The 24,596-nt window shown below is 42.4% G+C and overlaps 3 protein-coding genes across 6 annotated transcripts; all 3 read right to left on the bottom strand.

Annotated features, from left to right (window-relative positions):
- Positions 1–284: 284 nt before the first annotated feature.
- WBP11 (WW domain binding protein 11) lies at positions 285–16,191 on the bottom strand. The gene is made up of 12 exons (XM_054386948.1): positions 16,176–16,191; positions 11,117–11,233; positions 10,295–10,326; positions 9,330–9,423; positions 8,634–8,830; positions 7,670–7,803; positions 6,795–6,994; positions 5,143–5,337; positions 4,564–4,665; positions 3,342–3,659; positions 1,960–2,142; positions 285–1,359 (listed from the first exon to the last, which is right to left on the bottom strand). The coding sequence occupies exons 2-12, from the start codon at positions 11,178–11,180 to the stop codon at positions 926–928; spliced, it is 1,953 nt and encodes a 650-aa protein (XP_054242923.1). The 5' UTR covers positions 11,181–11,233; positions 16,176–16,191; the 3' UTR covers positions 285–925.
- On the bottom strand, positions 15,618–21,924 carry SMCO3 (single-pass membrane protein with coiled-coil domains 3). Of its 4 annotated transcripts, XM_054386950.1 has the most exons (3): positions 19,627–19,665; positions 19,104–19,305; positions 15,618–17,337 (listed from the first exon to the last, which is right to left on the bottom strand). In XM_054386950.1, exon 3 carries the CDS (start codon positions 17,321–17,323, stop codon positions 16,646–16,648), a length of 678 nt encoding a protein of 225 aa, XP_054242925.1. In that variant the 5' UTR covers positions 17,324–17,337; positions 19,104–19,305; positions 19,627–19,665; the 3' UTR covers positions 15,618–16,645. The 4 variants fall into 4 exon arrangements, with proteins under 4 accessions (XP_054242925.1, XP_054242927.1, XP_054242926.1 ...); XM_054386952.1 differs by lacking the exons at positions 19,104–19,305; positions 19,627–19,665 and adding an exon at positions 21,902–21,924; XM_054386951.1 differs by lacking the exon at positions 19,627–19,665 and having other exon boundaries at positions 19,104–19,307.
- A 159-nt stretch (positions 21,925–22,083) lies between these two features.
- On the bottom strand, positions 22,084–24,518 carry ART4 (ADP-ribosyltransferase 4 (inactive) (Dombrock blood group)). Its single transcript, XM_054386949.1, has 3 exons — positions 24,435–24,518; positions 22,954–23,680; positions 22,084–22,172 (listed from the first exon to the last, which is right to left on the bottom strand). The coding sequence occupies exons 1-3, from the start codon at positions 24,489–24,491 to the stop codon at positions 22,084–22,086; spliced, it is 873 nt and encodes a 290-aa protein (XP_054242924.1). The 5' UTR covers positions 24,492–24,518.
- Between the last annotated feature and the right edge of the window lie 78 nt (positions 24,519–24,596).

Here is a 24,596-nt window from a genome sequence, read left to right as displayed (position 1 = left end):
AAAAAAAAAAAAAGTGATAAAAATAATACATTGCCATTCCCATTTCAAATTTCTACTAGCTACCAAAGGTTGTTTATGAAATTAAAACCAAGAAAATAGCAGAACTTAGGTCAAAAATAAGTATTATTTAGAAGCAGAGATTGCTTTACTGAGGTTCAGAATGCCTCAATCTTCCCCCAAGGCCCAAGAACATTCCCCCACCTTTTTCATCTACATGCTAATTTTAAACAAATCACAAGGCAAGCAGTACTCTGATACACTGAACATTTATTGTCTTCCACAAGACAAAATGAAGTTTCCCCAGATGATGAAAAGCTGTCAAGATGACCATAAAGGGGACAGGGTGAAAAATTCCAGTGTACAGTATATGCAACCAATTACCTCCCTGACTACCCTGGATCAAAGATGATTGACCAATCTCACTGCAACTAAAAAAAACCCTATCAGGATTATAAAATATTTACAGAAAAGAAGGGTACAGAAAATAAAACCTGGACAACCATATGTGTATGAAATGCTGCTAACGCTTTGCTGGCTCCTTAAAAACCTGTTCCACTACCTTCACCAGAGATATGGAAGGATTCAGGCAGAGCATAGTCACCCCCCCTTTCTCCCACACCTCCTTCCCCAGAGTACTATTACCTCCCTCCAGGGAAGGGGGGAGGATTCAAGGGAAGCAGCATGACGTTCTTTTAATTTCCTTCCACCAAGTGGACATGCCAGCTCTGAAAGGAGGTCCCCAGCCACATTTCATCTGCAGCCATTTCTATTCAGAGCATAGCAGAAAGTTAACCTGTGGGTAGGGAACTATTCCCTGTCACGTGAGCCCTTTCGTTGCTTGCAGGAGAACCCTTCCTTCTCTTCCCTCTGAGGTGGTCTCATCTTTGTTCAGAGGGGCAGCAAAGCTGACTAGGACTAGGACAGGTCACAGGAGACCTTCCATTTCCTTCATGAAGGCTTCATACACATCATCCTTTGTCTGTACAGAGATAGGGGCAGATGATCCAGCCTTAGGGGCAGCTTTGGTTAACGGGAGAGCAGGTTCATCATCCTGTTTCCTCTGGGAGGCAGCTGAAGCCCCTTTATTCTCCCGGCGCACTCGCAAGGCAGTGGGCACGAAGCGAGTGATCTCTGCCTTGGGGTTAGTGATCTGTGGCTTGGCACTGATAGTGGCCGTGGCTTTCTTCTCAATGGTGGCTGCACTGGTGTCATCCGCCTTGGGGCGCTGAATCAAGCTGGGTGGTGCACTCAGCACCCCAGGATTTGGAATAGGAGCTGGTGGGAAGAGCCCAGGTGGGGCAGGTCCTAATGGAGGCACCAGAGGTGGCCGTAACATGCCTGGGCGAGGAGGAGGGATGCCTGTAAGAAAGGGGAAAAAAAAAAAAAAAGCTGACTCCACACCTGGAAGTCTTAAGTGCACTGGCTCAGAAAGTGAAGAAGGGAAAAAGCAAAACAAAAAATGAACAAGGTGCAGTAGAACTGTCTTAAAAAAATAAAAGGCATGTTTTCAACCCTGCACCAAATGCTGGGCTGAAAACGCTGCTGATCCTCAAGACTCTGGAAGCCAAAGGAGCCTGTGGGTTGCTCTTCTAAATTTTAAAGTTACAAACTGAAAAGAAACTTTCTTGATGATCTGTCCCACTGGAATTTCAGAGTCATCAGAAATGTATGACCACATGGAAGAACACCACCCTATTCTCCAGCTCATTAAGTGCAGCACCATTATATATAACCCGGGGTTATTCAGAAACCATCAGAAGTTTAGATGCTGAAATTCCCTTTTTGTGCATGGATTTCTTGCTACCAAACTACACACAGCAAGATACAGCACATTGCAGCTGCAGACAGGAACAACAAAAAACCAGTAACCACTTGTAATTCTTGGCTTGGTCACCACAGCAAAAACTGGGAAAATTAAGCAGGGAGAGGCTTAGCCCTGAAGGAAACAAAATACTTTACCTGGTGGGGCAGGAGGGGGCAGGCGAGGAGGAGGTCCACGTGGAGGAGGACCTGGGGGCAGACCTGGTGGGGGACCTGGGGGAGGGCCAGGTGGTCTCCCAGGTGGAGGACCTGGTGGCAGAAGTCGAGGTAAAGGCCCACGCAGTCCTGGTAAGCCAGGAGGTCTCAGGAATGGAGGAGCTCCTGAAAGCATGCAGACAAACAAAGAGAATTTTAGCTCATGGTTAAGAAAGCCCAGAACAATCCAATCAGTGAATACTAAATCCTCAACACGAACTTGAAAGCTGTTCTAATGTTGGCCATCTGCCAGATTAAACAAATCTTCTCAAATTAAAAGAAAATGTGATTGTGGGAAGAGACTGGAAGAAACTGTGCTCTCCTTACACTCCCCTTGGGAAAAAATCGTGTTGTTACTGTAACCATGCAGAGTAACACATGAATGTCATAGCATATCCTGCTCCTCACTATAATCCAACTATGGATCTTTGCAATTTAAGTATAAGAAATTAAGAGACAGATTTATACACTCTAAGTTACAAAATAGTTTGCTACTCTTATATCCAAATCAGCTATATAGTAACCCTACTGGCTTATAGGAACTAAACTTCTGCCTTCCTCTAGATAAATTTTAAAGACAACAAACTTTGTTTGCCCCTCCAAAAAAAATCCCATAATATATTATCAGAAAAGTTACAGATTCACTCCATTGCTAATAGTCTCCAGGCAGTCTAATATTGATGTAAATTAAAATTTAGTATTTATTTCATCTAAGGATAATTTTCTTCCCTAACAAGATTGCAATATATTAGGGTGGTAGAATAGTAGAAGCCTTCACATGACAGTTTGTTAAAAAAAAAAAAAAAATCAATCAAAAAATGAAAGCCTGTAAGTAGGTGTTGGCTCCCAAACCTCTTGTTGTAAAGGAAACAACACAAGGGAAAAATAAAAGTAACACACAAAGAAAAAAAGCCCAACCACACACACACAAAAACAGCCCCCCCAAAAAATCCCCAGTGACAAACAAACAGAAACCCCCACACCAAAAAAAAAAAAAAAAAAAACAAAAACCAAACCCAAACATAACAAACCAACCACAAAACACCCTGGGGAAGCACATGGCACCAGGCCTTGTTCTTCACACCCCAAGCTCTGGCTCCACTGCTGTCTGTGTCAGCACTAATAAAAACAAGCCAATGCCCTCCAGGCTGACCACAGCTACAGGAGCCTGATGCCTCAAAAGCACAGCACAGCAACAACAGACTGTCCACAGAAGGTGGTCTCAGAAATTACAACATCAGGCTCTTGTACCCCATCCTACAACTTCAAAACTCCCTCTAGTAGATAGTCTGCATCCTTCAAAGCAGAGGATACCAAGCACTCGCCTGGTGGAGGGCCAGGAGGAAGACCAGTGGGTGGGCCTGGAGGCCTCAGTGGAGGGGCTGGAGGTGGTCCTAGTGGAGGTGGCCCAGGCATAGGAGGTGCCTGTATCTGAGTTGGAGGAACAGCCTGTGGAGGTGGTTGCTGCTGTTGTGCCTGGGAAGCTGTAGTAGATGACACAGTTTCTGCAAGAGCTTCGTCACTGAGTTGTTGCTGCTGCTGTTGCTGTTGTGATGTTTCTTCAGATTCCGAGTCCTCTTCCTCCTCCTCCTCTTCTTCTGAATATTCCTCCACTTCTCTCCCTTCTTCTGGGATTTCCTGACCTGGAAAAAATGGAGACATAAAAATCAGTCTACAGGTAGTATCTTTATGAACATGAGAAACCTGAACACACAGAATAAAAAAAAAAAACAAAACCACAAATCTTAAAGGAAAGAAAACTGACCAAATCTTAAACAAAAAAATGAATTATTTTAAAAAATAAAATACAAAAACTATCACAGTTCTAAACAGAGCTCTGCCACCAAGAGCTCCGTGTTCCTGTGGGAGCCTAAACTTCTACTACTAACCCAAATTGCAGCTACTTGATCTATGGTTTGTGACAATCTGCGGGAACAGGGTGGGAAATGGGGACAAGGAGACACGGATAGGATCTCAGAATAAATATAATCCTCATATCCAAGAAGCTGCAAGCCTTTGAAAGATATTAGGGTGTCTTCCTTCTTAAACAAAAACAAAAAAACCCACTCTATTGGTTAACTTATTCCTGCAAAAGGCTGGTTTTTAGGGAATACAAATCTTTCAGGGAGTACAAATCCTTGAAGGTTACAGGCTAAGCCCAAAGACAATCTCACCCTTCCTTTTTCATTATGGGGTTCATATTTAATTTGGGCAACTGTTTAAGAGTTAAGCAAAATAAAATTTAGAAGAAAAAAAAGTAGTAATCACAGTACACCTATAAAAAAAAAAATTAAACCACCCTAAGTTGCTATAACTTCAACTCTGCTATGCAGAACACATACACATGCTACTAGACTAAAAATAACTTCAAAAAAACTCAAACAACAAATACCTAACCACATCTTACACTCTTAGCAGATCTTGTATTATGATAATGAAATATTTATCCAATAAAATAAAAGCTATGCACACAAAGTAAGCTTCCCAGAGAAGCCTTAACTGAAAGCCAAACGGCCTAGCTCCATTTGACACATCTATCTCACTCACCTGCCATTCGTAACATCATGGCCTGGAGTGGAGTCAGTTCTTTCATGTTCTTTTTCTTCTTCCTTGACTTCCCAGGCATGTCTGCAAACCTAACACTATGACCTGGGGAAAGCAAAGCACAGGCAAGGTTAGTGGGAAGAAAAGAATAAAAATCAGATAGATTTAAGTCTTCTACCTGATATGGATAACATATCATTCTAATATAATTCTGTTTCTTACGTAAGAGCAAACGTTTGTGTTACAGAATTAACACAAGTAATGACCTGTAGTTTTGCTAACCTAGTGTTCTTCACCAATTAATCTCCTGCAAGCAATCAAGAAAAACAACATTGTCCAAAAGCATTAGCAGTGTGACAGGCAGTGGTCTTAGTTTCCTTCTGATACATTTACTAATAAAAGTTCCTCAGATGGAAATAAAGCGAGTTAAAACAGTTAGCTGGCTAAACAAATTACTTTCCCTCCCAGTCAGGAAAAAAGATACAACCTCTGTTAACAGCGTGGAATTTTTTTTTTTTTTTGGCGGGGGGGGTGGGGGGAAGTAAAAAAAACTGAACCCAAATCTCTAACTTCCCACCATACCTGATTTTTTTTCTTCACCACCTTCCCTCTCCTTGTCATTATCACGATGCAGGAAGTCCTCTCCTTCACTGTCTGCATCCGACCTGTCACTGTCACTGTCATCACTGCTCTCATCATGCTTGTCTTGATCCATGTCCTCAGGATAACCTTCATCTTCACTAGTACTGGACATATCATCATCATGCCCTCGCTGGCCTGCAGGAATCAGAGTATTAGGCAATACTAGGAACACTTCCTGCTGAGAACATCATGATTTTGTAACACGCTTAATAGCACTGCATCCCCTTCTGGTGTCCACTGAACTGCTGCAGCAGGTCCAGAGGGGAGTCACAGAGATGATCAGAGGGCTGGAGCCACCTTTCCTATAGGGATAGGCTGTGAGAGTTGGGGCTGTTCAGCCTTGAAGAAAAGAAAGCTCCGGGGAGACCTTATAGTGGCCTTCCAACACCTGAATGGGCCCTGCAAGAAAGCCAGGAAAGGATTTTTTACAAGGGCTTGTGGTGATAGGATGAAAGGCGATGGACTGAAGCTTGAGGGGGGCAGATTTAGACTGGGTATTAGATAGAAATTCTTTACAGTTAGAGTGATGAGACACTGGAAATGGTTACCCAGGGAGGCTGTGAATACCCTCTCTCTGGAGGCATTCAAGGCTGGGTTGAATGAGGCATTGAGCAACCAGGGGGGTTGTGGAGGGTGTCCCTGCTAATGGCAGGGGGGTTGGAACTAGATGATCTTTAAGATCCCTTCCAACCCAAACCATTCTATGAATCTATGAAATGCACAGACTCCAAATACATGGGTGTGAAAGAGGATTTTGTACATCTACAGTTAGAAAAATCTCCCCTGGCAACCACATGGATATATTGTCAACTCTTTACCAAACTGTTCAGCACATCCTTAAAGAATATTCCAGAGAGTCTATTTATAAGATTTCCTATTAACCAGGTGGTTGATTTGCACAGCAAACAAGTGAAGGCAGCTCCTACCCACAGCTCATTAGTTCTCTTCCACAGATTCATCACCCACCACTGAAGTAGTTTTATTGCTTACCAGAAAGCATCTACCTAGTCACAAAGAAGTTTCTAGGGAAGACAGACTAGCTATGTTAAAAAGGAGGACCTAGGTTCTCCTCCCAAAGCCATACCCCAGCTTGGTCTGGATTTTCAGGGGTTTGGTTGGGTTCATTTTGCTCAGGCTTTTTTTGGCTCTGTGTTGCATTGGGTTTGGGATTTTTGGTGTCGAGGTTTTTTTGTTTGTTTGTTTTTGAAATGGAAGGCTTCTCAGATGTTAGGGTTTCTTTCCCCTTCGTTTTTTTGTTTGGTTGGAGTTCTTTTTTTTAAGGAATAATGCACAATGATTCAGCCTTGGTTAAGACAATATGGGAAAACAAGCTTCTTTTTTATGTTTGCACAGATGGTATCTGAAAGTTGTAATTAGAAGTTTCAGCATTTAAAAATGTAGTTGATAACAAAACTGCAGGCATTATGAGATCTGCCAGCATTGTCTCAGAAGTGAAATTATTTTTAAAAGTCCTTCAAGTAGTATTTCTATGCATATTGCCAGAGAACATTGAATAAAGCACACTATGTTCACAACAATAGCAAAACAGAGAGGTCAAGGAAAACCCCAGGCAGTAATAGAGGAGTCCTTACCTGCTTCAGAACTGTAAGAAACATCCTCTTCTCGCCTTCGAGGAGCCATCTCCAAGGTGAAACCCACTTTACGGCCATACATCTGTAGGACTTGAGGTGGGGGTGGCCCTGGAGGAGGTCCAGGAGGCTTCCTACCTGGAGGTAAACGTGGAACACCAAGCCCAGGAGGAGGAAGTACAGAAATGGAACGAACCGGTGGTCTGCAAATAAAAGAAATAAGAAACACAAGAACAGAAAAACAAAACCAAATATGAGCTTCACAGAATTCTTAAGTCTTCTCTCATCATTGCTCACACAGAAGCCTTCTAAAAACAAACAGGAACATTTATGAAGAACAGACTTGTCCCAAGGAGTTCACAGCCTCATACAAAGACACGATTGCTGAAGATCACACAAGAGCAAGGTTCTCAGAAGATGACTAACAAAAAAAAAAAAGAAGTGTTGAATCCTACCACAGAAGTAGAATGAAGTAATCACAAAGTTGGTGAAAACAGAAGACTACTCAGAAAAAAAAAAAAAAAAAGAATTGGTAGTAGAATGAGAAACCTAAAAAGCAAGTAAACTAGGAGCTTAAACTGAATATATTAGCAAGACAAAGGAACACACACATGGCAATTTATGAGGCATTTAGGTTCAGAGTTGCAGGGCTTTAAGTTTTACTGATGCAGAAAGACAAATGCTAGGAGTGAGAGAGTGTTACTCCCACTAATTTAAAACAAAAAAATCTGTAATAGTAGAGAAAGTTTAAGGGCTTTAGTTAAATGAACTACAAATCACTTGCACAGAACTCCTGATTTCTCCTACTCTGTTACTTCTGCTTTTACCCTTTTTTTTATTTTTTACCTCCTTTCCAAGGTGTCTTTTTTTTGTCTTACCCATAGGCTGATGTCTTCTTGAGGATAGAAGGTGGCTGAGCCCCTGGAAGGGGAATGTCCTGTATGAGGATGTTGGAGGGAGCATGTGGCATATCTGGTAAGGGGATACTTTCCACTTCAACATGCTGAGCATTCTGGGGAGAATAAAAAAGGAAGGAGAGAATGGGTTACTCCCACAGAAGCTACTGCACAACCTTTCAGAGTACAAAACACACGGGATCTACCATCACTTGCCAAACATGTCTGTTCTGAAGGCACATTATCTTGCAGCTGTCCATGAAGGACAATTGGGAAACAGTAAAAGCTTTCAACTCAAAACCAAGCACAGGCAGAGTACCCATGAAAGGCTTTAGTATTACAGCTGAAACCCAGTCAGGCTTCCATCTCCCTTTAGACCTTCAGTCCCCAAAGCAAAGACAAGTATGTTTGTATTTAGAGCACCCAGAAGGCACAAATCATAGGATGTTGCATATTCCAGAGGACAAAATAAAACCTAAAAATCTTAGATACTTGTACTTAGACATTCTTATGTTGTCAAATATGGTATGGAAGGATGTCAAAGAAAGGATTCCCATTATTTCAAGCAACAGATTTAGCAGAAATCCAAAGAAATGTCAACAATACACTCACAAGCTTACTCTGTCTTTAATACAACTCTGATGTTGTTAATTGCAACAAATGTCCCTTTCCTCTGTAATTTCACGTTCAACGAAATTATTTCATCAGAGACAAACACAGACTTGATAACCCCCATCCTGTCCTCACTGAAGTGCTGTAACTGGAGCTACTAGACCAATTTTTGTAGTATTAGTACCACACAAACTAATCTAAGGGCTTAATATAGGCCAAATAACATCAGGCTGGTCTCACAGGAAGTTCCCTTCCATTACAGTTGTCACACCTAACAAGCAGACAAAAAGTACACACTACCACACTTGCAAGCCCGAAATATGATAAGCATTACCTTGACAGCATCAAAGTACTGGCTGAGTTGAGACCTCTTCTGCTCATACTCCACCTCCAGCTTGCGCAGCTCTTTATAGATGTCAGGATTCTCTTTCTCGTAGAGCCGCAAGATGCGCTCAAAAGTCTCCCGCAGCTTTTTGCGTTTATCCTTTAGAACTTTTTCATTAAGTTGTGGCTGCTGTACTGGGTTAAACTCTAATCCAAGACAGCAAAAAAACAATCCAAATATTCTTGTTACTCTGCTCCACAGCTTCCAAGGAATGAAATAACTTCAAAGCATACAGCTTTCAGTCCCTATTTTCAGGAAGTCTTCAGCCTTAGGGCAATTTCTTCCTCCAAATCTAAATCACTGCCATGCACACCACTTTTTTTTTTTTTTAAGAGTCATCCTCTTGGGAAAAAAAAAAGTTCCTTTTTGATAGCACTACATAAAATCATAATCAATCCCTGATGGCTCCTAGAACCTCCTGTTCTAACAGGGAAATAAAAAGGTTGCTGTTTTAGAATCATAGAATCAGTCAGGGTTGGAAGGGACCACAAGGATCATCTAGTTCCAACCCCCCTGCCATGGGCAGGGACACCTCACACTAGTCTCCCAGTCAGCCCTTGAAGTTAAACCATTTAAGTCACCCCTTAAAGTTAAACCATTTGAGTGCTGACAAACTAAGTCCAACACCTGATACCTCTCACTCACCCATCTCATCCAGTTTCTCCATGTCCCGGATAATCTGCTTTGGATCTTTCATTTTCAGTACAGCTGCTCGTACCATCATTCGTTGTTTTTTGTTCTAGGAAGATCAGAGATCAAGGAAGTCAGAAAAGCATCACAGGAGAAAGATAATAGAACCTTGGCACTGAATACCCACTCCCAGTCTTTGCAGAAAAAACACACTTCAAAATTCCCTGCAAATATTAACCATGACAAACATCAGCAGCAATGGCAATTAAAACTTCTGGGAACTTTAATTCCACTCTCTTGCTACTTACAAAGGCTTCTCTAACTCTTCCACTCCAAGTTAAGACACTCAAGATAAACTGACTGACAAAAGATACACAGTAAAACACGCTAAAAAAGATGTGAGGTTTGGGAGGTTTATGTCATAGAATGGCAGAACTGTTTTGGTTGGAAAAGACCTCTAAGATCATCAAGTCCAACCATCAACCCCAGACCACAATGGCCATTAAACCATGTCCCCAAGGTTCTTGAGCACCATCAAGAATGGTGACTCCACCACCTCCCTGGGCAGCCTGTTTCAATGCCTGACCACTCTTTCAGGAAAGAACTTTTTCGCAATATCCAATGTAAGCCTCTCCTAGCACGATTTCAGGCCATTTCCTCTCACTCTATCACCTGATATTAGGGAGAAGAGACTGATGCCACCTCTCTACAACCTCCTTTCAGGCAGTTGTAGAAAGGATTTGTAGTGTGGGTTGTTTCTTAGTTTTTTGGTTTTTTTTTTTAATTCCCAAGCACTTATCATCATGTTTCAAAAAGCTCTAACCCACAAATTTCACAACAGCAGATGATGTGATAAGGTTGCTCAAAACCAAAATTTGTTTTCTTAAGCTCCTTGTTTGGATAGCATTTTGCATTACAATCACAAACAGGGCATATAGTACAAGGAAAGGCAAGTAATTATTCCTGATCTCTTTATTTACCTTCTTTAGTTCCCTTTTCCGAGCTTCCTTCCCTAGAGAGGAGGGGAAAAGAAAGAAAAAATAGCTTGAAAGAGACAGTCAAATCCCTGAAGAACCTTTCCTTCATTGAGACTAGTTCTGGTTCTCAATAGTTCACTCCTTTTACAAAGACTGTTTAACTCTCTTCCCAGTGAGAGAGAAATACATCAACAGCTTCTATTTTGTGTGTTTTATACAGAAAGAAAAGCAGATATAGCACTTTTCATGTCTCCAGAGCAAGCATTATTTCTACAGAAAGAAGAACAACAGAGAGCAAAAGTCATAGCAATGTGTGCAGTCCTGAAAGGATTGCTGTCCAGAAGCTGAAACAGAGCCACTTTAAAAACATGTAGGCTTTGAGTATGCATTTGAAATAAAGCATATTCACCACTGAATCCTGGATTTTCTTTATCTGTTTAGCATTGATAGCTATGTTTTCTCCTTCTGGCAACACACCAGATGTTAAGACAACTCTCACCTAGCCAGAGCATCTGCAAAATTTGACACTTTCCTCAAATTCTAGCCTCACACAGATAAACTATGCCCCAAGAAGCAGCTTGCAGTTTAGCCAACAGCTAAGTACAAAGATCTTTGAACACTGCTAACCGCAGTGAAAACTAAGAGGTAAATACTCAAGAGAAGCAATAACATGCTAGCAAACATCCCTCTCCAGAAGTTCTTCTACCAGACAAAACTAAGATAATATCTTCCAGTGAGAATCTTATCCTCAGAGAATGCTTTTTATTTGCTTCCCTAGGAGCCTTCTACCCCATTCCCATCTGCTTAGCTTTTGTAGATACTTACGGGCCTGATCCGTGGGATTCATAAACTTCCCACTCTTGGTGGATGATGTAGATCTCCGCCCCATTTTGGCTTTTTTTTTTTGCCTTCCACCTCAAAAAACTTTAAAAACAGGGAGACCTGGAAAAGATGACATGGTTTCAAGGCCTGTGCACCAGTAGATTGAGTATGCTTATTTCTCCTCTCTGTATAGGCAGAGTTGTTCCCTTAAAAACCTCAAATACTTGAGAGGTCCCCACTACAAGGTCAGACAGTCACATCAAAATCACCCTACTTTAACTAGGTACTACTAAGTGCCTAGTCACTACTACTTTACTAGCTATCTACTTTAATCAGTGAATTTGCTATTCACTCCAAGATTCAAAGAAGCTTCTTGCTTACACTACAGAGGGATAAAATACAAATTATTTTTAAGAGCATATCAGAGTCATCCTAGCTTTTCATTTACTCTCTTAAGAGTAATTCCTCTCATTTTCAACTGTTTCCCACAATTTTCCTCCTCTCCTCAGACTTTCAAACTGCCCTTGATTTCCCTCCCCAGCAGCTACTGCATCCATCATCAAATGCTGTGCACACACCCCCATGTCTTCTTTTCTTCCCCATAGACCAGTACTATACCACTGCCCTTACGCACTCTGCCTCCGCCTCCATCAGCATTATTTCAAGCTGTTATCAAGACCAGAAAAGAAAAAAGTATTCTAGAAAGAATTATTTGTCTTCAGAGATCCCTTCAACTTGTACTACAAATGTGTCCAAACTGCAGCAAGGGATGTTCTCTCTCTCAGTTCTACCCCAATCCCAGCCCTACTTCCCTGCCAGAACAACAGTGGAAAAAAAAAAATAAAAACCACAAACCCAAAATCCAAAATCCAAAACCAAACCAACCAAAACCAACAGAAAAAAAAAAAAACAACATAACATGCAACAGATTCCACATCAAGATCTAAAACATCCTCTGAGATTTGGAAGCTGAAGGGATTCAGCTTTCTAGTCACCATACAACTTCTAAATAGACTGCAACCAAAGTGAAAGCATTCACAAGTTCATTCTGAAGCTCTCTGTAGCCTCACTACAGTCTTCATGTACATTCCTCTTACCAATTACAGAAGATGCCATTCTCAAACCACTAAATTACATACTTCCCTCTATACCCTAAAAAGAAATTTAAGCACAGTACCTCATTTAGTGCTTCAAGACCTTGCAGAAAGGGTTCCTAGCAAATTCCTGAAACTGACCCCATTCAATGCACTGACTGGTAAAGATCTACAGAGCTCTGCTCAGGGCTCATACTCCCAAGTGACACAGTTGGCCTGCTGTATGCAAGTGTTCCCTGATTTGTGATCACCAATAACATACTTAAAGGATCACACCAACTTTTTTTTTTGCACACCACTATAGTTTCTTTACACACGAAGTCCAACAGAGGTAAGAGTTACATTTGCACTCTGTATTTCCCACATTTCTAACATATAAAACGTAATGGGAAAGACAATAAACTTCTGAACTCTCCATCCCAAATCCTTTTAGGACATAAAGCTTCAATAGAACAAGTTAACACTCCACGGAATTTAAAAAAAAAAAAAAGCCAAAGCAAAACGGAAAAAACCCCAACCACTAAATTTATGGTGTGTTTCTGTCCACTGGAGAACGAAGTATAAAGCCTCCCACGAGGCACACGAAAGCTTCCCCTCCTCCCACAATGAAGGAAGAGAAGGAGATAGCTCAAAATCGTCGCCTTCTCCCCTCAGCCCAGCACCGTCTCGCTCTTCTCACCCCTCCGCCCGGCCGGGCGGGGCAACCCGGCTTCCTCCCGCTGCAGAGGCCTCTATAACCCGCTCGCTCCTCGCCGCGGCCTCACCGCCATCTTGAACGGGGACGGAATAGGGCCGCCGTAAAGCGCGACTGCCGCACAGGACAGCGCTCCGGGAGCGAGCTTTGGTGCGCTCGTCTCCTCAGCTCTGTGGCCTCGCGGTGCCGCTCTACTCCGCCCGGAGGTTTCTCTATGGTCGGGGGCGGGCGTGGGGCCGTGCGGCCGCCCAGGCACCGGGGCCGGAGTGTAAAGGTCCCTAACGGCCTCTGAAAGCGAGTGAAGGCACTTTTAGGGAGGGCTATAGGGAGAGGCCGCCATTGCAGCTCGGGGAATGCTAGGCTGGTATTGCTGGAAAATGTTTACGACTTTTAATTGGCTTGTCCTCTCACATGTTTCTCTTCGTACCTCTGTCACACCAAGAAGCATGCTCCAGGGAGTCTAGAGGACTGGTTATGACATCTTTGGAGGACCAAGTGTAAGACTGGTCAGAGGGAATTATTTCTTATTTTGTTGGCCAGAATTTTGGTTACCAAGCACAGAGCTAAGATACTTCTACTCACCTGGGTGCTCTCCCTTGCATCTAACTGGTTACATGCATCCTGCACTCACTGCAGGTATATAACTGTCAATAATGCAAGTAAACTCTATTGATTTTATTATTACTACGGCTGGGGAAAAGAGTTTGGGAAGGTCCCAAGCTGATTGTTAGGCTTTTCACTTCAAACGCACCTTGTTAGTGCTGGATGTTGCCATACCCCTCTATGAGGTCAATGAGCCACTCTCTTAGCCTGGTAGGGCTGCTGGCCCAGCCCCTGTGAGCTCACAGCCCCCTGGATCATACACACAGAGGGAACAGGCCACTGCCCACCAGCCTCCAACATCGTCAACAGATATCTTTCAACATCTCATGGGCATGAGGACACCTGCCACACAAGTAGGTCAGGTTGCTTTCCTTTAAGCCCACCAGGAACAAGGATCTATCAAGAGATGAACAAATTGTAGATCATAGAATGGATTAGGTTGGGAGGTACCTTAGAGATCATAGAATACTAGAAAGGACCTCAGAGATCATCTAGTTCCAACCCCCCTGCCATGGGCAGGGACACCTCACACTAGCTCAGGTTGCCCAGTGCCACATCCAGCCTGGCCTTAAAATCTTCCAGGGATGGGGTTTCTACCAGCTCTTTGGGTAACCCATTCCAGTCTCACCACCCTTATAGTGAAGAACTTCTTCCTAATATCTAATCTAAATCTACCCTCCTCTAGCTTGGAACCATTCTCCCTACTCCTATCCCTACCCAACACCCCAAATAGTCCCTCACCAGCTTTCTTGTAGCCCCTTTCAGATACTGGAAAGCCATGGAGCCTTCTCTTCTCCAGACTGAACAATCCCAACTCTGTCAGCATGTCTTCATAGGAGAGGAGCTCCAGCCCTTTGATCATCCTTATGGCCCTTTTCTGGACACGTTCATCTATTCCAACCTCCCACCATGGGCAGGGATGCTTCTCAATTAGACTTGTTTGCTCAAGGCCTCATCCAACCTGACCATGAGTGCTTCCACAACCTCTCTGGGCAACCTATTCCAGACTCTCACCACCCTTGTACTGAAAAGCTTCTTCCTAAGGTCTTTGTGTACATTGCATACCCTAATTTCCCTGGCACTGCTTAGAATTTGCTTTCAAGTAAGTGTGGACAAACTGCCTGAAAAGTAACAGGTTTGGTTTTATTTGACTCTGCTGTTCTTATACAGTGGTGATTTGCATTCTTGTGGATACACAGCTGGTGAGTTTTCTTTCTAACTCAGAATGGGCATTTGCACATAGAAAGTCAGAAGGAGCCTGGAGCTCCTGCCTGTCCAACGCTCATACTGCTGTTCTGCTGATTGACAGTCTCTTGTTTCTAAACAAGTACTTCTAAACTGAGTGTCACTTGTGCCAGGAGATGTCACCTCTTGGAGAAATGATGCCTCAGGTCACCATGTCACCCACCATAACACATCATGTGAGGCAAGGCAGTCCCTTTTGCCTCGGAATTGCCTCTCAATCCAGTCTGTGCCTTGTGTAGGTCCCAGTTTGTCAGTCACCAGCTGCATTGCCATCTAGTGGCTTTGGAACACAAATTCAAAGAGGACTCCGATGATTGAAGTGGGAACAGTGGGGGAAACAAAGCAAAACAAAACAAAGCACACACACACAAAAAAAAAAAAAAAAAAAAAAAAAAAAGGAAAAAAAAAAAAACACCAACCAAACAACCCACCCCACCAACCAACCAAATAAGCAAACAAAACAATAAAAGCCAGAATGGAAGGGCTATGAAGCCAATGTATACCTTCTCTGCTGTAATCTCACCCACCTCTATTTCCACAGGTACAATCTTGTTATTGATATAATAATCTAATATTGCTAATACTGTGTATTAACAAGCATGTATGAATTTGGGTGTGCTATTAGTCTGAGGGAAGCTGGTGCTAAAAAAAGGAACCTACACACAGTCCTACTAGATTAGCCTATCATGGATATAAAAAAACATTTCTAAATTGCATCTCTAATTGAGATTTTCATATTTTTTTTTCATTATTTGGTTTAAGATTCATTTTTCAGACAAAACAAAAAAAAAAATCTAAACTGTGTACAGGACAGAGAAGTCTTAAACTATTCAGGTACATTTTTATTAATTCTTAAATTGCCTTTATTTTTTATTTTTCTTTGTTTTTTTTCAGAGAGCAAAAAAGTAAAAGCAAACCACAGCAAATCAGAGCAAGGGACTGCAAATCATGTCTCACTTCCAGCTTTGTTTTCAAAACCTGAAAAGCTAGCCCCTTGGATAGCATACTGGGAAATTCAAAACCTGAGCATCCTCTCGCAGTCTCATATTGATGGGTTTAGGTAAAGCAGGGCTGTAATCCTACAGACACTTGTACATGTGTATAATTCCATTTCCATCAACAGAGCAGCAAGTGTGCACAGAAATATTTCCCTGTGGGTTGTCAGGAACAGGGCATTACTGAGCATAAGAGGTTATTCACAGCCAGGCATGCCTGGAACACTGTGGCCACTTTCAGTTGTGGGGTAAGATTATTTGTGTTTGTTTGTAGGCCCACGCTTCTCTTACTTGCTAATCTTGTGGGATTAGAGTTTATTTAAAGAAGACCTCTTCCCACCTTCTTAGGCAGGGATAGGACAGGAAATAAAAGTTAAATATGCTTCACCTAGCCCTTGTAAGCAGTTCAATGAACAGGGAATTCAGCCTACCAGATTTAGCACTAATCCACACCAAGAGTTTTGCAAGCACAGCTGTCCCAGTGAGCCCTGCAGATGACAACATGGACTGGCTTGTTGAAACGGTTTTCTCTCATCATGTTGTGATCTTTGACATAGTAACACAGAGAAAAAAAATCACACCTTATCACTACTGCTCCAGCAATGAATATTAATCTCACTAGTAAGAATTATAGTTCAAGGTTATCTATGATGCATTCCAGAAAATAGCTGAAGGAAAGGTGCAAAGAATTGAAAGCATTTCTTCCCAGAAGCACCTACAAGTCAATTCCATATTAATATATTTCAGTGCCAATTCTCTGATGTCACATCTCTTGATCTGCTGCCACTAAGATGACAAAAAAAGCCATCAGTAGTTCATTTACCATAATGAATCACAAAGGTTTCTGCAGGTGTAGCTGCTGCAGCCACTGTCATAGCAGGAGAGAGAACTCTGATGTCCTTCACTGAGCCTGCTGTCTCACCAAAGAAGTCACTTCACGTATGGCACGCTGATACTTTTCTGAGGCTGCTTTAAACTCAGCCAGGTGCTTCTCGTAGCTTCTCACAGCTGTGGAAAGCTGATTCCTCTCCACAGCTCCCAGGATGGCATGGAGGATCATTTCTATTCCAAGCCCAAGAATGGTGATGCTGATTCCCCCAAGAACAGATGCCCCGATCTGTGCAAGGAGGCTGATGAGCTTGCTCACAGTGAAAGTTACAAGATTGGATCCAAGAAGTTTCATAGCTACCATCCCAGCTGTTGAAGTTGCTTCTCCAAGAACAATGGAAAAAATTTTTTGGGCTATTGCAATTTTCTCCAGCTCAGGCTCTTTGATGTCATACAGCTTCTGGTACAGCACAGGCTCTAGCTTTTCCTTCATGTCACTATCAATCTTCTGTACCTGGTGCTGAATCTCACTCATCGCTTGAATGATTATATCACAGTTTTCCTTGACAGTGCTGCTGTCTCTCATCTGAATGTGAGGAATGGTACAGCCCAGGTGCTCATTCAGCACTCCAGCCAGCTCATTTGTGGCACGGAAATTTGTGGACATACAGTCAAGCAATTCCTGGTGCAGCTGGATCAATTCTTGCCTTCTCTTGGGGTTATCTGGGTAAAGAAGGTCACTCAGCGCCATTCTTCAGAAATAGGCTGTTTCAAGAGAGAAAAAAAACCTCTTACTCTGTTCAACACCCATAACCCCAACCCTTAAAGGCCAGTGAAATGTCCTTTGCTTCTGCCTCACTGGTTCTTTATGCACTCAACAAATCAAATCTTAAGGCATAGCTTGTAAACGTAGAAATCTTAATTCTTGTTTTGGATCTTTAGCCACACAATTTTAAAAAGGACCTTACAAGACACTGGACATAGTCAGAGCAACAGAAATAGATAACAAATATGTAATTAGCAGATTGGTAAGATGAATATGGGTCATTCTTCACCTTGGAAACTGAAAATGGTAGAAGCTGAACTAGTTCACTGACAAATGGAACAGTGTCATCTAATTAGCAACATCTAAAATAAGCTGTGGAAATGAAAGAACTGTTCTAGACACACTTTTGTAATAGCCTGGGTTTTGTTGGTTTGTTTTTTGTTTTGTTGTTTTTTTTCAGTTAGTGGCATGTGATTTTTAAACAACTATGAGAACTGGTGGAGCAGGCATAGTCTGTATCACCATAAGGATGTTTCATGACAAGGTAGCTGATTTCTCCTCATATTCAAGAGAAAAATGTTATCATGTAAGTACTCGGTGCTTATGCTAATAAACTCACACTTGGGAATTCATAGAGAATAGTCAAATTATCTATAATAAACCCATTCTAAACTGTGTCACCTTACACACATCTCTCACTGTGTTTCCTTCTCTGATATTTAGCCCCTGCTCTCTTGTTGCATGTTCACCTTCTTAATGCTGTAATTGATTTCCCAATGGTTTTTGCCTCATGAATGTCAAACAGCTGCAGACAGCCCCATGAGCAGCATGCCCTGTAAGCACTGTGAGGTGCACCTACTGCAGCATGATGTCTGTGATGACAGGCTACCTTGGAGCAGGGAGAGTCCAGCTTGTGCAGCCACACTTCCTTCATACCTATTGTGTTCTGTGTGGACTTAATATCATCAGGTGCTCACCAAGCTCCTAGGACATGACTGATCAGAATCTGGCCCTCCCTTATTGCTGACAGACCAGAGCACAAAACTGAACTTACTTTGATTCCTTCTTCCCAGACACTTGTGTCTAATCCTTAGAGTAACTGTTCTCTGGGCTGTTGCTTGTTTGCCAGCAAAATGGCACATTCAATACATTTTTCTGCATGTCAATATGCAGAGTCCAAAGTGGCTGAGTTACCAGTGATCATGGAGTTGCTCCATCACTAAGCCTCTGTAATCAATTCTGTGCCACTTCCTTTTAACCCATCACCAACTGCAAAGTAAACATTCTTTATCAGGAATTTGACTCAAAGAAACTTTACAACAGGGGCAAACTCTGAATGAGTAGAATGACTCAGGTCTTTGTTAGTATTTTTGCATTCTCAGCCCTTCTCTTGCAATTCTCGACCACTTTTATGCAGTGCCTCTCATTTTTCTGTGATAAAGCTCCTCTTGCTCTTGGTGCCTACATATCACAGTTATCAAAACAAACAGTTATGAGTAAGGGACTAGCTAGGTTTGGGGTTTTTTTCATAAAATTAGGGGGAAAAAAAAGGTACCTTTGTGTCATTTTAGTCCTTTGAAGTTCTTGCATTATCTCTGCTAACTGCAAATCATCTGACACTGACCTAGCTGTAATTTACTAAACACACCCTCCCCCACAAGAGCACTGCAGAAAAACAATTATTTCAACAGTTCCCTTTTAGTCTGAAGACAATTTTGTCCACACTATTTTGCACAATAAATGTATATTTCTTTCAGCCACTTACCTTATAGCTCTGTCAAGAGAATAAACTCTTTAACACATCTCTCTTCAAGCTGGAAGGAGCAAAGTACACATACAGTAAAGATTTGTGATTGTCAGGAAACAAAAAGTCATGTCAATGCTAAGTATGATTTTGTGTCAGTCCTGCCTCAGGGATGTTGCTGGCTTGCTTTCTCATTCAGTGTGGTCTTGGTACCTTTCCACACCTGTAATGTTTCATTGAAAGGTCATTTCTTTTTTCCTTATTTGTAGAAATTGAGAAGACCAAATATTCTAAAAGAAACAGCACTTCAACAAACAGGCAGATGTGGAGGAGACTTTCAGCATCTATTCTTTATAAGTGATTATTTCAGCTTCCTATAACTGCCCTAGATTTTATGTCTCTTCAAATTAACACTTTTGCTAGCTTTTGCATTTGCTTTCTAGAGTTAGGCAGGCTACCTATATTTCCATATCTCTGACTATTTCTCCTGCTCCAAGGAGATTTTCTCCAGAGGCTTTTCTAAGTAAACATTTAGGCTGCCTACCTGATTTTCTCTGAGTGCTCCTGCAATCAGCTGAAATGTGTATGGGATAGTGACTTCATCCTCTTTCCCCTGTGTTCCTCTGGTGGTTTCCAGCAGCATGTGATGAGTTTGGGATTCAGGGGCTGAGCTTCAGCTGGGTCCTGTTGCCTGCCTGCTTTTCATTGATTCTATTGTGGCATGTTTATCCAAATTCATCTCATTTTTTCACTCCTTTTCTCTTCCTTCCAATTGTTAGATCCTCCAAAGGCCTTCTGTTCCTTGAGAGAATAGGTGAAGCCTTCAATTGCATTGCCTCTTGAACACAGATTTCTTTTATATTGGACTTTGCTGTGTCCATCCCCCCTTCCACAGAATAGGAGTTTCATTCTGTGTAGATTCACCAGTATATACAGCCTGAAGGATTATACTTCTAAGGAAGATGTAAAGCGGATTGTTTGCTAGGACTCCCATAAAATCACCAATAAACACTAAAAGGCATTAAAAAAAAATTCACTTAAAGCATTTCTATTGCTTTTCAAATTGCATGCTTCTCATAAGAATTATGATACTTGCAGCTGTTTACACCATGTTTTTCTGCCTGTTTGCTAAGACACCTGCCAAGACACCTGCTCTAACTGTAATGTCTTGGTGGAGGGCAGAGCAGGTGGGTTGATAATTTCTAATATTGGTTTCAGGAATGTAACATTCTAGCTGAAAATGTGTCCAGTTTCATTCCCCTATCCAGTTTTATTCCCCTGGATTTTCTCTGTTTGCTTTTCAGAGTCAGACCCCCCACTCCAGAAATGTCATCCTGCCTCCATTTAAAGAGTGATAAAGGCAGGCTGATTAGGGCCTGCCACAATCTACATGACTTAATGTACTTCTATGTCTCTTCAATCAACAAAACATTCCGACTCCTCAATCAGCATCTTGGCACCAACTTCCCCATCATGACAGTCAAAGAACACTTCAGCATTGAAGAGAATCTGCAGCTCCTGGTCAGAGCTTGGAAAGAAATGCAAACCACCATGGAAGCAAAAGACAAAGATGTACAGGAAAGCATCATCCACAGTTTGTATGATAAGAATTCTGGCCTCACCACCTCCCTGCAGGACCAGATCGCTGCAGTAAAGGAGCTTTATGAGAATTACAAAGGGACTGTAGAAAGCATCATGGGGGTACTCGTGGCAGTGATACTGAAACAAGGTGATTTTCCTGACACAGTAGAGGCTGCTCTTCATCAATTATCGAGTTCACCTGCCTTATCCCTCCAAGTATCAGAACTTCTCATGGACTATGCTGATCCTGTAAAGATACTGCAACAAAACGATATTCCATGTGCCACAGAGGGCTGCTCCTCCTCGAGTGAAACAGCACAACAGCTCAAACCTCACTCATCTTCATTTCTTGTTTTCATACAGTCTATCAATGTTCTAAAAGGACAAAGATCCATAAAGAAAATCCTGAAAGCAGCAGCTGACTACTTAGAGGAGACTTTTATGGTGCTGAAGCCACCTTGTGAAGGATTCCAATCCTTTGTTAAAATGGCTGAAGTCTGCATCTCAACAATAATTGATCTGCAGAAAGAGACATAAGTGGGCTGGTGCCTGAAAAATTCATCTTGATTCCTGTAATTCTTGCACATGAAAGAATTTAGGAATGTTTGAAAACACACACACACAAGATGTATCTGCAGCAGTTGCTTCTAAACTTTTCATTCTTCTTTTGAAATCTGAACTTAGTATTGTTGAGCATGTAGGGGTCAAAATCAAGTTCTGACAACTTGCTTGAAATCACTGGCCAGCAAAGAGCAACAAGAAAGTACCATGAAATAAGGGTAGAAAACAAGCTAATAGTAAAATAGTTGTGTACTGAATTTGTTCTAGCTAACTGGGCAAACATGTCTTGAGATTTCAGGGACAGGAGTTTAGTTTGACAGAACATGTTACTAGATTATTAGATGATGGCCTCTGCCATTACAGACCCCTATGGTTTTGGTCCATGGGGTCATGCAGCAGGGAAAGATCACTGTGCAGCACCCACAGACTTTATTGTCTCCTGGGACCTTGCACTTAAAGGAGATAGGCAAGGCTACATAGCTACCCACCTGACTTTGCCCACCATGGTGCCTTTTGCATCCCACAGACAGACACTTTCTCACTAAAGGTACTAAGAGGTCTGTAAATAGTCCAAAGTCCATGTGTGTCCTTTCTGAATGCCAAAGGGCAAAGCTACCTGCAGTGAAGGTTGTCACTTCCCTACTCCCCAGAAAGGCCATAGATAACTGCCCTCCTACCTTAATGTGTCCAGAGAATGTCTTGATAAAGTAGGCTGAATGTTCTAGACTCATATGGAGAGGTTCTGCTGAAAGCAAAGCAAGGGTTGAACCTTCTGTCACAATAGGAACTCCAGAGACTGATTTCCTGTGAATTCTTCTTCCTTCTCTTCAAGCTTATATACCTGGATGCACCCAGAGAATCAGTTCTTGCAGACCAAGCACATGAAAACTCCACCTACAAGAGCAGCAGAGGTGAGGGCAGTGGAAGCAGCATTATTGCTTCTTGAATCTGAAAGAAAGTCAAAAGAGCAGTCATTGAGATGTCATTCACTGGCTAATGCTTCCTGCACTTGCTAACACAGACTTTTCCCAGGAAAGCCATTCCCTCAAGTCTACCTACTACCTTGGCTTAGGACCAGACACAGACTCATTCCTGAATAATTATTTTGTGCTCAAAGGTTGCACTGACACACTACTCTTTGGAGAGACAAAAGCAAGAGTCCTGTATTGGTGGTGGTGGACTCACAGAAGGACAGGGATGTGGACCAGGTCCAGTGAGGTCTTCCAGCACGGAGTTTTTTCTATAGCCAGGAATCTCACAGTATGTGCTTTGCCAAAGAATATCTTTTCTCTCTTCTGCCACAGGAGGGAACACAACTAAGGCAGCAGTAGTTTTGTCCTGAAGCTTGAAGTGTAGTAGCCTTGCAAGCCAACAGAATAAATATCTGAATTGAACCTACATGCAGACCTCATCTGCCCTTGCAGTAGGAATGATGGGGACCCACATGCTTGTGTCTCATGACATCCTTGCAATGGCAAATAGGATGAATGGAGCCTACAAAGAACCCTGAGACCTGCTGTGTATCAGGTGGGTTCACTTTCAATGAGCTCTGGGGTGCTGTTTCACCACAAGCAGATGAAACATTGCTTCTTGTAGGTAAACACAACGAGCAAGCTACAGATTTGGCCTTGAGTGTGGCCTCATGTAGGTGTAGCTGGTGGGGACTGCTTGGGGTACTTGAGATCAGACTATCCTGTGTCCTCCCTGCATGAAAGGCTGAAAGCATTACCTTCCACGAGCTGGCAGTGGTACTTGCTGTAGTTGCCCACAGAATGCAGATGCATCCGGTTACCGTGCTGCGTCTGAAAGAACTGTTTGACAAAGAAGATCTCATAAGGGGGAATGAGGACTTCCTTCTCGGATGTGTGGTAAGAAAAGCCTTGCACAGCTGCTCCCAGGCAAGTGGTCACTGTGAAAAAAGTTTCATTCCCAAACTTCTGGGCTTCATTCCAGAGGAGAGAGGTAGAAGTGAAACGGCCAAATCGCACCCTGTTGCCCACCCTGGCCTCGATGTATAAGTCTTTTACCCCTCTGTGCACCTGGTAGCACTTAGGTTTCCCTGTGCTTTCCTTGCTGCTTTGCCACTTCTTCATTATCTGAATAGCAGTTGTTAGGTAAAAGTGAAAATATTTGAAACTGAAGTTGTGTCTGTAGTGCTCTGGAGAGCTTCCTCCTGTAGCAGTGGCCCAGTTCAGTTGAGAGTGCAGGGAAGAGTTCATGGTGTAAGCCATGAGGGCTATGGCATGGCTTTCATGCATCTCTCTTAGGAGACCTACAGGGCTCTTTAACAAAGCCTCCTGGGCCTTTTTCCAGAGACTCAAATAGTCCTTGTTAGCAGCTATTTCCTTTTGGAAATAGTCTCCTCGCTCCAGTTCTTCCATCATCTGCTCTCTGCACCCCAGATACTGGTCATCAAAGGAATGCAGAGCCATATCCATCATGAAGTGGGATGCAGCCTGCAACATAAAAGCAAATTAAGATTAGCATCAGTGTGTGACTTTTTTGTATATCACTATGAATACACGCCAAGTTTCTCCCTGCTCTCTTCTTGCCTCTGACATTATTGGCAGAGCAAGCACGGGAAGCAGGAATCTTTGACAAGATCTTCCTGAGCAACCTTAGGTTATTGCCCAAGCTCCATCTCAGGCAAATGCCAGCCAAGATACCTGAGTTCATATATGATGTGGACCAGTTTCATTAAATACACCAAGAGTGCTGTCATGAACACATGGTCCATTTATGTCAATATTGTGCTCATGATTACTAAGTGAGGGAAGAGGGGAAAAACAAGCAAAGGAACGTGCTAGTGCAGCCTGATCACTCACAGAGATGAATTTCCTCCTCCTGTCTTGTCACATCTGTCAGACACAAAAAGAGAAGAAAGAGAAGGAGAAGGAGGAGAAGGAGAAGGAGAAGAAAGAGGAGAAGGAGAAGGAGAAGGAGAAGGAGAAGGAGAAGGAGAAGGAGAAGGAGAAGGAGAAGGAGAAGGAGAAGGAGAAGGAGAAGGAGAAGGAGAAGGAGAAGGAGAAGGAGAAGGAGAAGGAGAAGGAGAAGGAGAAGGAGAAGGAGAAGAAGGGCAAAGAAGAAAAGAAAGAAAAAGGAAAATAAAAAGGAAAAGGAAAAGGAAAAAAGAATATGAAAAAGAGAAAATAAAAATAAAATTTAAAAATAATAATAATAATAAAAAAAAACCAGAAAAACAATGTTTACCCCTTTTAGCAACATTTGTGAGGAGATCAGCAATAGAAGGCTGGCCAGCACTGGCATCCTAGAGTCCACCCAAGACACTGTAAAGAAGGTGTTGCTCCAGCAGAGGTTATTTCCATCTGTTTGTTTCTCTTTTCTCTTGAATTGGAAAATTTTGCAGTTTGT

This window comes from Indicator indicator, chromosome 14 (assembly GCF_027791375.1).
Source record: "Indicator indicator isolate 239-I01 chromosome 14, UM_Iind_1.1, whole genome shotgun sequence".
Classification (NCBI taxonomy): domain Eukaryota; kingdom Metazoa; phylum Chordata; class Aves; order Piciformes; family Indicatoridae; genus Indicator; species Indicator indicator.
This window is presented reverse-complemented; position numbering and strand designations above follow the sequence as displayed.